The sequence below is a fragment of the Lagenorhynchus albirostris genome, chromosome 6, assembly GCF_949774975.1.
Source record: "Lagenorhynchus albirostris chromosome 6, mLagAlb1.1, whole genome shotgun sequence".
In the NCBI taxonomy this organism is placed as follows: domain Eukaryota; kingdom Metazoa; phylum Chordata; class Mammalia; order Artiodactyla; family Delphinidae; genus Lagenorhynchus; species Lagenorhynchus albirostris.
The window spans coordinates 33,192,289-33,206,420 of record NC_083100.1 but is presented as its reverse complement, the minus strand read 5'-3'; the positions used below and the strand labels follow the sequence as shown (position 1 = coordinate 33,206,420).

The following is a 14,132-nucleotide window of genomic DNA, read 5'->3' as shown; positions in this document are numbered from 1 at the left end:
TGCACTGTCATTGAATAGTAATATTTTGAAAGGAATCTTTTTTCTGAGCAGTAGGTCCAAACAGTGGGCTTAAGATATTCAGTAAGCCATGCTGTAAACAGATGTACTGTCATTCAGGCTTTGTTGTTCCATTTATAGAGCACAGGCAGAGTAGATTTGGCATAATTCTTAAGAGCCCCAGGATTTTTGGAATGGTAAGTGAGCATCAGCCGCAAGTTCAAGTCACCAGCTGCATTAGCCCCTAACAAGAGAGTCAGCCTGTCCTTCGAAGCTCTGAAGCCAGGCATTGACTTCTCTCTAGCCCTGAAAGTTCTAGATGGCATCTTCCTTCAACACAAGGCTGTTTCTTCTACACTGAAACTATCTGTTATTTAGTGTAGTCACCTTCGTCATTTATCTTAGCTAGATCTCCTGGATAACTTGCTGCAGCTCCTACATCAGTACTTGTGGCTTCACTTTGCACTTCTGTGTTATGACAATGGTTTCTTTCCTTAAATCTCAGTGAACCAACTTCTGCTCACTTCAGACTCTTCTTCTGCAGGTTCCTCACCTCTCTTGGCCTTCATAGAATTGAAAAGAGTTTGGGTTTAATTTACCTTTCTTTTTGTAGTTTCCTAAGGTGGTGATGTCCCTTTTTAAAATTCAAATACATATAGAAGGAATTGATATACTAATCTACTAATACATATTCAAAAATTATCTCTACCAAATTATTTTTAAGGTTAGTTTTAAATTTACACAAGTGAAATTTTCTCTTTTTGGTATACAGTTCTTTGAGTTTTGAGAAATACATAGTCATGTAACTGCCATCCCAATTAAGATACAGAACATTTCTACCCCTCAGAAATTCTCTTTTGGTACCACTTTATAATCAACTACTCCATCCTACCACACCCCCCGCCCCCACCCCCGCTGCCCCAAATCAGGTCTCTGGCAACCAGTGATCTATTCTCCATTCCTGTAGTTTTACCTTTTAGAATGTCATGTAATGAATCATATAGTATATAGCTTTTTGAGTCTGGGTTCTTTCATTTGGCATAATATATTTGAAATTCATTCATGTTTCTTATGTCAATAGTCCTTTTCTTTTAAAAAAATTTATTTATTTATGGCTGCATTAGGTCTTCGTTGCTACACGTGGGTTTTCTCTTGGTGTGTCAAGCGGGGGCTACTCTTTGTTGCAGTGTGCAGGCTTCTCTTGTTGTGGAGCACTGGCTCTAGGCATGCGGGCTTCAGTAGTTGCAGCACATGGGCTCAGTTGTTGTGGCTCACGGGCTCTAGAGCACAGGCTCAGTGGTTGTGGCGCACAGGCTTAGTTGCTCCGCGGCATGTGGGATCTTCTCAGACCAGGGCTCGAACCCGTGTCCCCTGCATTGGCAGCACATTCTTACCCACTGTGCAGCCAGGGAAGTCCAGTCCATTCCTTTTTATTGCTGAGTAATACGTGTTTATCCATTGTTCAGTTGAGGGACATTTGGGTTATAAACAGTTTTGTGCGACTGTAAATAAAGCCACTATAAGCATATAGTGACTGTAAGGTTTTTTTGTGAACATAAATTTTCATTACATTTAGGTCAATACCCGTAAGTATTAGGGAATGGGATTACTAAGTTAAATGGTGTGTATATATTTAACTTATAAGAGACTACCAAACTATTTCTCACAGTAGTTGTACCAGTTTGCATTTTCATCAGCAGTTATATTCCCCTGTGTCAGCATCCTGATCAGTACTTGATGTTGTCAAGAATTTTTTGTTTTGTTTTTAAATTGTAATCATTCTAATAGGTGTGTAGTAATATCTCATTGTAGTTAAAAATTTTTTTCATTCATTTCATTTTTTAAAAAATATTGAATTATAATTGACATACAATATAATATTAGTTTCAGGTGTACAACATAGTGATTCAAGTATTTTTATACATTGTAAAATGATCACCATGATAAATCTAGTTACCATCTGTCACCATACAAAGTTATTACAATATTATTAGGTATAATCCCTATACTGTATGTTACAGCTCCATGACTTATTTATTTTAAAACTGGAAGTTTGCACCTCTTAATCTCCTTTACCTATTTTTCCCATCCCCTCACCCTCCTTCTTTCTGGAAACCACCAGTTTGTTCTCTTTATCCATGAGTCCGTTTCTGCTTTGTTCTGTTTGTTCATCTCTTTTGCTTTTTAGATTCCACATGTGAAAAGTGGAGTCACATGGTATTTGTCTTTCTCTGTCTGACTTACTCCACTTAGTGTGATACCCTCTAAATCCATGCATGTTATAGCAAATGGCAAAATTTCATTCTTTTTTATGTCTGAGTAATATTCCATTGTGTGTGTGTGCGTGTGTGTGTGTGTACATACACACACACACACCACATCTTATTTATCCGTTCATCTAGTGATGGGTACTTAGATTGCTTCCATATATTAGCTATTGTAAATAATGCCACAATGAACATAAAGGTACATATATCTTTTCAAATTAGTGTTTTCATTTTCTTCAGGTAAATAGAAATGGAAATGGAATTGCTGGGTTGTATGGTAGTTCTGTTTTTAATTTTGAGAAACCTCCATACTGTTTTCTGTAATGGCTGCACGAATTTACATTCCCACCATCAGTATACAAGGGTTCCCTCCCTTTTCTCCACATCTTCACCAACACTTGTTATTTGTTGCTTTTTTGAGGATAGCCATTCTGACAGGTATGAGGTGGTATCTCATTGTGGTTTTGATTTGCATTTTTCTGATGATTACTGATGTTGAGCATCTTTTCATGTGCCTGTTTGCCATCTGTATGTCTTTGAAAAAATATCTATTCAGGTCTAATGCCCATTTTTTATTTGGGTTGTTTGGGTTTATTTTTTGATATTGAGTTGTATGAGTTCATTATATATTTTGAACATCAACTCGTTATAGGGATTGCAAATATCTTGTCCCGTTAAGTAGGTTGACTTTTTATTTTGTTGATGGTTTCCTTCACTATGCAAAAACTTTTTAGTTTGATATCACCTCATTTGATCATTTCTGCTTTTGTTTCCCTTGCCTGCGGAGACATAGCCAAAAAATATTGTTAAGATTGATGTCAAAGAGGTTACTACCTACGATTTCTTCTGGAAGTTTTATAGTTTTAGTCTTATATTTAAATCTATAATCCATTTTGAGTTTATTTTTGTATATGATGTAAGAAAGTGGTCCCAGTTTCATTCTTTTGCATCTAATTGTCCAGTTTTCCCAGCACCATTTATTGAAGTGACTCTTTTCATCCATTGAATATTCTTGCCTCCTATGTTGTAGATTAATTGATCATATAAGCGTAGGTTTATTTCTGGGCTCACAGAATATTCTGTTCCATTGATCAGTGTGTCTGTTTTTGTGCCAGTATCATACTGTTTAGATTATTATAGCTTTGTAGTATCGTGTGAAATCAGGGCATGTGTCACCTCCAGCTTTGTTCTTTCTCAAGATTGCTTTGGCTATTGGGGCATTTTGTGTTTTTATAGAGATTTTAGAATTATTTGTTCTAGTTCTGTGAAAAATGCCATTGGTGTTTTGATAGGAATTGCATTGAATCTGTAGGTTGCTTGGTAGTACGGTCATTTTGATAATATTAATTCTTCTAATCCATGAGCACTGATAAATGGATATTTTTCCATTTATTTGCATCATCTTCAATTTCTTTCTTCAGTGTCCTACAGTTTTCTGAGTACAAGTCTTTCACTTCCTTGGTTAAATTTATTCCTAGGTATTTTATTCTTTTTGATGCAATTGTAAATGGGATTGTTTTCTTCATTTTTCTTTTTGATTGTTTGTTCTCAGTGTATAAAAGTGCTGCAGATGTCTACATATTAATTTCATATTCTGCAACTTTACTGAATTCATTTATTATAATAGTTTTTCTTGGAGGGCGTAGAATCTTTAGGGATTTCTATATATAATATGTCATCCTCAAATAGTGACAATTTTACTTCTTTCTTTACATTTTTGATACCTTCTATTTCATTTTCTTTGATACTGCACAGTGGTTGTCTGGGATGTTTGCATTGGAGAGAGAGGTACTGCACTTGTCCCTATATCCCTTCCTTCCTTCCTCCCTCCCTCCCTCCCTCCCTCTTTGAGACTGGGACAGCACAAGCTTTATTCAGTGGCCAAAGAATGGAGAAGCAGGAACGTAGTTCACAAATCACCTTCTCCTTATATTTCTTTCCAGCTACCTGTGAATATATAATCATTACAAAATTAAAAAAAAATGTAAAAATAATTCAAGTACAAAAACCTTTTATTTTTGAAATATGTAATACGTGAATATATTTTCATGAAAATTCAAATAGTATGAAAGTATTTGGTAAAAAAGGGAAAAGGGCAAATAGTTAATACTTTTAGTATAGCCATTTTTTCCTTTCTTTCCTCCCCCATAAAAACAAATAGATAGTATTTTTCAGTGTATGCATAATGATGCTGATTTATGTCTGTAATGACAGTTAACTGATGCAGACATGATAAAACTATGCCATACCTTTATACCCTACATTCTTGATAGTGTTATATTGCAGAGTCGGAAATGTAAGACAGCTCAGTATTCCAGACATGCCACATATGTTCCTGGGAATTAAATGCTGCACATGATTAGCAAATGCTGATCCAGAAAGCATATGTAAACAGAAAATGATTAGTTTATTCTCAGTAACTTGGAGATATGTATGTGTGTGTGTGTGTGTGTGTGTGTGTGTGTATATATATATATATATGAAAATAATATAATATTGCATGTATACGGATACTATTTTCACAGCTTCGTGTATAGTAGAGTGGTCAAAGGACTAGATGATTATTGCCTAGATTTTATAACCTTTGAATGGGAATATGATATTGAGTACAATATATGTAGATATGAAAGCTGTCTGCCTGTAACACTGTTGGGTATTCGTGGTATACAAAATGAGTTATATACACCTAGTTTTCCTCTAGGAACAAGTGAAGTCAGCCTCCTACTTGGTGCCGGAGATATGCATGTAAACAGATAAAATATAACGCCATGCAATGCTAAAACAGAGTTAAGAGATTTGAGAGTGTAGAACATATCATTTAACTGCAGAGTAAACTGAAGAGCACGAAAAATGGCATTCTAGATACTGGGTACATTATGTATAAAGGTCAGGAAAGATCTTGGCATATTAGTGTGGTGGAAACTGAGGAATGGAGGAGTGGGATGAATGGCAAGAGGTAACTTGAGTCCTGGGGCTGACTTACCCATTAGGTACAGGGCCCACAGTATTTCTGGAGGTCCAAGAAAATGTTTTAATTTGTTTTAAAAGCAGAAGGAAAAAAGGAACTTTTCATGTTGAAGAAAATGTTCTAATACCTAGGGTTAACATATTGTTTTTATCCCAATGCAATAGTAAAGTATAATTTTTTAAAAAAATAAATTTATTTATTTATTTTATTTTTGGCCATGTTGGGTCTTTGTTGCTGCACCTGGGCTTTCTCTGGTTGTGGTGAGTGGGGGCTACTCTTTGTTGCAGTGCATGGACTTCTCACTGCAGTGGCTTCTCTTGTTATGGAGCACGGGCTCTAGGCGCACGGGCTTATGTAGTTGTGGCACGCAGGCTCTAGAGCGCAGGCTCAGTAGTTGTGGAACATGGGCTGAGTTGCTCCATGGCATGTGGGATCTTCCCGGACCAGGGCTCGAACCCATGTCCCCTGCATTGGTAGGTGGATTCTTAACCACTGCGCCACCAGGGAATTCCAAAGTATAATTTTTAATATTTTTTATTGGAGGAAAGGGCCCATGAAATCAAAAGTTCCTAGGGCCCACCAAAGTGATCATGGTTCTTTTGGGTCGGCTTATGAAGGACATTAAATGCCAACTGAAGAGCTTGAATTTAATTCTAGGAACTTCAGGGAGCTAACAGATTTTAAGCATGATCAACTCTTTTATGAAGGTACCTCTGTCAGCAGTTTGGATGAGACTATTTGCAGTTTAATGTAGTTATGTTAATTAAAATTGCTTTAGTGCTTATTACAACCAAATATCACCTGTTTAAAAAGAGGAGAGAGAGGACACACAGCAGAAGCAAGGAGAACTACAATCCTGCAGCCAGTGGAACAAAAACCACATTCACAGAAAGATAGACAAGATGAAAAGGCAGAGGGCTATGTACCACATGAAGGAACAAGATAAAACCCCAGAAAAACAACTAAATGAAGTGGAGATAGGCAACCTTCCAGAAAAAGAATTCAGAATAATGATAGTGAAGATGATCCAGGACCTCAGAAAAACAATGGAGGCAAAGATCGAGAAGATGCAAGAGATGTTTAACAAACACCTAGAAGAATTAAGAACAAACAGAGTTGAACAACACAATAACTGAAATGAAAACTACACTAGAAAGAATCAATAGCAGAATAATGGAGGCAGAAGAACGAATAAGTGACCTGGAAGACAGAATGGTGGAATTTATTGCTGCAGAAAAGGATAAAGAAAAAAGAATGAAAAGAAAGGAAGACAGCCTAAGAGACCTCTGGGACAACATTAACCGCAACAACATTCACATCATAGGGGCCCCAGAAGGAGAAGAGAGAGAGAAAGGACCCAAGAAAATATTTGAAGAGATTATAGTCAAAAACTTCCCTAACATGGGAGAGGAAATAGCCACCCAAGTCCAGGAAGCACAGCAAGTCCCATACAGGATAAACCCAAGGAGAAACATGCCAAGACACATAGTAATCAAATTGGTAAAAATTAAAGGCAAAGAAAAATTATTGAAAGCAGCAAGGGGAAAATGACAAATAACATACAAGGCAACTCCCATAAGGTTAGCAGCTGATTTCTCAGCAGAAACTCTACAGGCCAGAAGGGAGTGGCATGATATGCTTACAGTGTTGAAAGGGAAGAACCTACAACCAAGATTACACGGCAAGGATCTCATTCAGATTTGATGGAGAAATCAAAAGCTTTACAGACAAGCAAAAGCTAAGAGAATTCAACACCACCAAAGCAGCTCTACAACAAATGCTAAAGGAACTTCTCTAAGTGGGAAACACAAGAGAAGAAAAGGACCTACATAAACAAACGCAAAACAATTAAGAAAATGGTCATAGGAATGTACCTATGGATAATTGCCTTAAACGTGAATGGATTAAATGCTCCAACCAAAAGACACAGGGTTGCTGAATGGATACAAAAACAAGACCCATATATATGCTGTCTCCAAGAGACCCACCTCAGACCTAGGGACATATTCAGACTGAAAGTGAGGGGATGAAAAAAGATATTCCGTGCAAATGGAAATCAAAAGAAAGCTGGAGTAGCAATACTCATATCAGATAAAATAGACTTTAAAGTAAAGAATGTTACAAGAGACAAGGAAGGACACTACATAATAATTAAGGGATTAATCCAAGAAGAAGATATAACGATTATAAATGTATATGCACCCAGCATAGGAGCACCTCAATACATAAGGCAAATGCTAACAGCTATAAAGGAGGAAATCGACAGTAACACAATAATAGTGGGGGACTTTAACACCTCACTTACACCAATGGACAGATCATCTAAAATGAAAATAAATAAGGAAACAGAAGCTTTAAATAACACGAGACCAGATCGATTTAATTGATAATTATAGGACATTCCATCCAAAAACAGCAGATTACACTTTCTTCTCAAGTGCACACAGAACGTTCTCCAGGATAGATCACATCTTGGGTCACAAATCAAGCCTCAGTAAATTTAAGAAAACTGAAATCATATGAAGCATCTTTTCTGACCACAACGCTATGAGATCAAAACTGAATTACAGGGAAAAAAACATAAAAAACACAAACACATGGAGGCTAAACAATATGATACTAAATAACCAGGAGATCACTGAAGAAATCACAGAGGAAATCAAAAAATACCTAGAGACAAATGACAATGAAAACACGACCATCCAAAACCTATGGGATGCAGCAAAAGCAGTTCTAAGAGGGAAGTTTATAGCTATACAAGCCTACCTCAAGAAATAAGAAAAATCTCAAATAAACAATCTAACCTTACACCTGAAGGAACTAGAGAAAGAAGAACAAATAAAACCCAAAGTTAGCAGAAGGAAAGAAATCATAAAGAACAGAGCAGAAATAAATGAAATAGAAACAAAGAAAACAGTAGCAAAGATCAATAAAACTAAAAGCTGGTTCTTTGAGAAGAAAAACAAAATTTGTATATAATTAGCCAGACTCATCAAGAAAAAGAGGGAGAGGACTCAAATCAATAAAATTAGAAATGAAAAAGGAGAAGTTACAACAGACACCGCAAAAATACAAAGCATCCTAAGAGACTACTACAAACAACTCTATGCCAATAAAATGGAAACCTGGAAGAATTGGACAAATTCTTAGAAAGGTATAACCTTCCAAGACTGAACCTGGAAGAAATAGAAAATATGAACAGACCAATCACAATCACTGAAATTGAAACTGTCATTAAAAATCTTCCAACAAACAAAGGTCCAGGACCAGATGGCTTCACAGGTGAATTCTATCAAACATTTAGAGAAGAGCTAACACCTGTGGTTCTCAAACTCTTCCAAAAAATTGCAGAGGAAAGAACACTCCCAAACTCATTCTATGAGGCCACCATCACCCTGATACCAAAACCAGACAAAGCTACTACAAAAAAAGAAAATTACAAACCAATATCACTGATGATATAGATGCAAAAGTCCTCAACAAAATACTAGCAAACAAAATCCAACAGCACATTAAAAGTATCATACACCATGATCAAGTGGGGTTTATTCCAGAAATGCAAGGATGCTTCAGTGTACCCAAATCAATCAATGTGACACACCATATTAACAAATAGAAGGAGAAAAACCATATGATCATCTCAACAGATGCAGAGAAAGCTTTCAACAAAATTCAACACCCATTTATGATAAAACCTCTCCAGAAAGTGGGCATAGAGTGAACCTACCTCAACATAATAAAGGCCATATAGGACAAACCCACAGCAAACATCATACTCAATGGTGAAAAACTGAAAGCATTTCCTCTAAGATCAGGAACAAGACAAGAATGTACACTCTCACTGCTATTATTCAACACAGTTTTGGAAATCCTAGCCACGGCAATCAGAGAAGAAAAAGAAATAAAAGGAATCCAAATTGGAAATGAAGAATTAAAACTCACTGTTTGCAGATGACATGATACTATACATAGAGAATCCTAAAGATGCCACCAGAAAACTACTAGAGCTAATCAATGAATTTGATAAAGTTGCAGGATACAAAATTAATGCACAGAAATCTCTTGCATTCCTATACACTAACGATGAAATATCTGAAAGAGAAATTAAGGCAGCACTCCCATTTACCATTGTAACAAAAGAATAAAATACCTAGAAATAAACCTACCTAAGGAGACAAAAGACCTATATGCAGAAAACTATAAGACACTGATGAAAGAAATTAAAGATGATATCAACAGATGGAGGGATATACCATGTTCTTGGATTGGAAGAATCAATATTGTGCAAATGACTACTACCCAAAGCAATCTACAGATTCAGTGCAATCCCCATCAAATTACCAGTGGCATTTTTTACAGAACTAGAACAAAAAATCTTAAAATTTGTATGGAGACACAAAAGACCCTGAATAGCCAAAGCCGTCTTGAGGGAAAAAAATGCAGCTGGAGGAATCAGACTCACTGACTTCAGACTATACTACAAAGCTACAGTAATCAAGACAATACAGTACTGGCACAAAAACAGAAACAGAGATGAGTGGAACAAGGTACAAAGCCCAGAGTAATCAAGACAATACGGTACTGGCACAAAAACAGAAACAGAGATCAGTGGTCAAGGTACAAGGTACTATAAGATGCTTGACGGGTAGAACTCTATATTATCTGTTTGTGAATCCCCTATTTATTTAGCTCAATACTTTGAAGGTGCTTTCTGTTGTAATAAATATGGCAGGTCTGTGTTTCTAAATAGACTTGGGCACGCAGTTGTTGGTGCTTTCATTTCTTCTCCAGGGTTTTGTCCTTAGTTTTGTAGTTTCAGAAACATTATTTTAATAAATCATTTCCAGTGCTAAGGTGCTAATGAATTAAGCCATACTAAATAAGATACACAGCAAAATCAAGAAATAAATCAGAAGCCCATGAGGAATATAGTGGCAAAGTGTGTTAGATTGTTATTCTGGCAAGTCAAACACAGTAGGAAAGTCTGCTTTAAGAAACCAAAGATCAGCTGTTGCTTTTGATAACCATTTACTTCTTTGGTATTCTCAGCAGTGTTGGTAAATGTTTGTTAGCTGATAAATTATGTGGCAAATGTTCTACTGAGATTAGTTAAATCAGATTATGTACATGGAGAAAGACTGACTGGCATTGAAAATACATTGGGTTGACCTTCGGTATGAGGGATTGTTGAGCATTTCTTCTATTATATTGATATTTTTAATGATGGAAAATCATTTTCTTTTTGAGCACTAATAGCCTTAATTTTTAAAAACAGGTTTATTAAGGTATAATTTACATAGCATGAAATTCACGCATTTTTAGTGAACAATTATTTTTTTGTACATTTACAAAGCTGTGCAAACATTGCCACAATCTAATTTTGGAACATTTCTATCACCCCAGATAGAAACCATGTACTATCCACTTGTAGTCTCTCCTCATCCTTAGTTTAACATGCCTAATGTTATGTTTAACATTTTACAACTGAGTATAAAATATGGTAGAAGTGAGTACTGTAGAATTTCCAAAAATTATTCAGCCCTCTAGGTTTGTTAATTTGTTTTGAATTTTTAATAATTTAGAGCATGGATATTTTTGTGATGATATTTCATTATTCAGATACCAATATTATTTAATAGGAGAAAGAGTGGTGAGAATAATTTATGTAAGAGGGTATTCCTTTTGGGAAATGAGTTTTTAAGTTTGCTTCTTGTTTGGAAGTTACAAATTAATTAATGAAAAGAAAGAAGTTATTGAATAAATACAAAATTGCACATTTATTCAAGCCTTGTTAGGGATTTAGTAGGGAAATTTACAGTGCCTTTCAAAAAGGCTCTAAGATTTTATATAATAATGTTTTGCAAAGATTATCATAAAGTGAATTTGTCTTTTTTTCCTTTATTTTAGCTTCTCAGAATCAAGAACGTCTTTGTGCATTTAAAGATCCATATCAACAAGACCTTGGGATAGGTGAGAGTCGAATCTCTCATGAAAACGGAACAATATTATGTTCAAAAGGTAGCACCTGCTACGGCCTTTGGGAGAAATCAAAAGGGGACATAAATCTGGTAAAACAAGGCAAGTAATACTTTTTTTACCTGAAATATCTCTTTCATACAATTGAAGTTTATCTAAGAAGGGCATGGAAGTAGATTGTAAAACCCTCTGCAGGAGAACAGTAAGTTTAAAAGTGTGTATTCATGTCTGTATTCACACACAAGCTCCACATTTGCAAAGGGTAATTGTTTTTAGCTTATTTTAATAATATCTTATTACAATTTTAATAATATAATGCCATTTTATGAAGTTTAGAAAATAAAGAAAACTATAAGAGAAACAAATGTCTACAATTCCATACTTTAAAAAGTTTTTTTTAAAAACTATATTGGTTTATTCCCTTCAGGCGTGTTTTCTTTGTACTTCTATGTTTATATGTGTGTGTACTATTTTTTTTCAAAATTATGGTAATACTATATAAATAATTTCATATGCAGTTTTTCCCATTTAAATTATATCATGAATATTTTCCTATGTCTTTAAATATACTTTGAAAACACTTTCAAAATCTATACAATTTTTCATTGTATACATGTATCTCAGTTTACTTACACATTACTCTGCTGTTGGACATTATATTGTTTTCTGGTTTTCATTGTAATACCTAATGCTTCAGTGAACATCTTTGAACATAATTCTTTGATTGTATCTCATAATTTTCCTGGAATAGACTTCTGGAAGTAAAATTTTTAGATTATAAAACATGAAAAGGCTCTTCATAAAAATTGCCATGTGACTTTCTAGAAATGTTATATACATTTACATTCCCTCCAGCACTGTGTGTTACTAAATCCTTGTTATTGTTATATATAATTATTTTAAAACCCAGAAGAATTCAATAGATATAGACAAAAATGTAATCTTATTGATGTTTTAATAATAATTCTTAGATTAACTGTGAAGTGAAACATTTTATTAGTGGCTTTTTCCTTCTATGAAATGCTTGTTTATACTTTGCCATTATCTGTTATTAAAAAAATGTGGTTTCCTATTGGTTTGCAAGAGTTATAACTTATTTACATTATGACATATATAAACCTAACTTGTTTACATTAACATCAATTTGTAGGATGTTGGTCTCACATTGGAGATCCCCAGGAGTGTCACTACGAAGAATGTGTAGTAACTACCACTCCACCCTCAATTCAGAATGGAACATACCGTTTCTGCTGTTGTAGCACAGACTTGTGTAATGTCAACTTTACTGAGAATTTTCCACTTCCAGACACAACACCACTCAGTAAGTAGTTAAAGTAACGTACGTTTCCTTGTAATTCCTTTCTCCAAAGATTTTCAGAATTTAAAAATATATGAAAATATTCAGGTTGGGCCAGAGTGAGAGGGAGAGTTCCAGCATCATGAGACTACATCTAGCTAACACCTAAAATCGAGAAGAGATACACCAGGATTTCCAAGGTATTGGTATATTATCAAATAAGTTTGAATCAAAATATAGTACTTTCCAACTCACATGAAGAGGAGTTTGGTAATATTAAGAACACAACATATGTCCTTACTCTTTCACCCAGCACTCCCATTTGTAGGAGTTTATCTTTGAAGACATACCTCCGAAAGTATGAAAATACATATGCATAAAGTTACCTATTGTAGTATTGTCTGTAACTGTATAGTATTGGAAACTACCTAAATGCCTAAGAATAGGAGATTGATTCAAATCCACTATGGTACACACATGTGTAATGGAGTACCAAATATACAGCTATAAGAAAAAAATGGGTAAGATCTCTGTGAACTGATATGGAGTGATTTCTAGAGGTAACATTAGGTGAATAAAAAGCTTATATAGTATGCTGTCTTTTGTGTAAAATAGAAAGCTTATCTTTACAAAAAGAAGCAAAGAAAGGATAAACCAGAAAATAATGAAGTTGGTTACTTACAAGGGTTGGAGGGAATGGAACAGAAAGGATACAAGAAGGAGGAAAAGTCCTCTGAATATAGTTTTATGCATGTAGTTTTGACTTTTGGAATTATGTTACTAATCTGTGTGTGCAAAAAGTATAATTAAATCATTAAGGACGGGAAGGGGGCAAAATCCCAAACTAGTTGTATTTTACATAAACATCATAATCACACTTAAGGGAAAAAGAAAGAACTAATCTAAGCATTTTACAAAAACAGTATTTGACTGTATATACTCTTTTAGGCAATATATAAGAGATTGGGGGGAGAATTGCAAACAAATAACTGAACTCTTTTTAGAAGGTTTGATTTTTAGTAGTGTGTACAAAGCAATTCTGAAACAATTGTAGATATATTTGTATTATAGGATTAAGAAAATGAGTATTAGTGTTGATATTCTTGGGAACCAGTGTTCTCACTGAAGGAATAAGGAAACAGTTATAGATGGGGGAAGAAAAGAGAATCCTATGTGAATAGATTGTAGTTCAAGGTATTATTATGGACTTATGACTTAAAAAATATCCATATGTATGTGTTACATGCATGTATATGCAGCCATGTATATATGTATTTGTATGAGTATGTATTTATATGTGTGTGTGTATACATACATGCCTACATATATTTCTTACCTCTGTTGAAAAAAATAAGAAGCAAAAGCACCCCTATAGCTATGAGTGTACATAATGCCCAGGTTTAGTTTCTACTACGACTCCACAGTCAGTGGAACTTGGGGTCCTTGGAAAAATGACTTATTCTAGAACTGGAGCAGGATAGGTGCAAGATAAACGTGCAACATCTTATAACACTAGAAGATAAGGAAAGAAGTACCCCCCAAAAGGATGGAGACTTGTCACAGTAGCCAGTTTGAAGGAACCTCCCACGAGCTACATTTAAGATCATTTTAGTGATCTTAAGATCAT

At 35.0% G+C, this 14,132-nt stretch overlaps 1 protein-coding gene across 2 annotated transcripts in view; it reads left to right on the top strand.

The window, feature by feature from the left end:
* Nucleotides 1-14,132, top strand: part of BMPR2 (bone morphogenetic protein receptor type 2) — a 189,626-nt gene that overhangs the window by 80,906 nt on the left and 94,588 nt on the right. For both annotated transcript variants that reach the window (XM_060152303.1, XM_060152302.1), the window contains exons 2-3: nucleotides 11,140-11,310; nucleotides 12,359-12,529. In XM_060152303.1, the coding sequence (XP_060008286.1) occupies nucleotides 11,140-11,310; nucleotides 12,359-12,529 (342 nt within the window). The remainder of the gene's footprint in view (nucleotides 1-11,139; nucleotides 11,311-12,358; nucleotides 12,530-14,132) is intronic.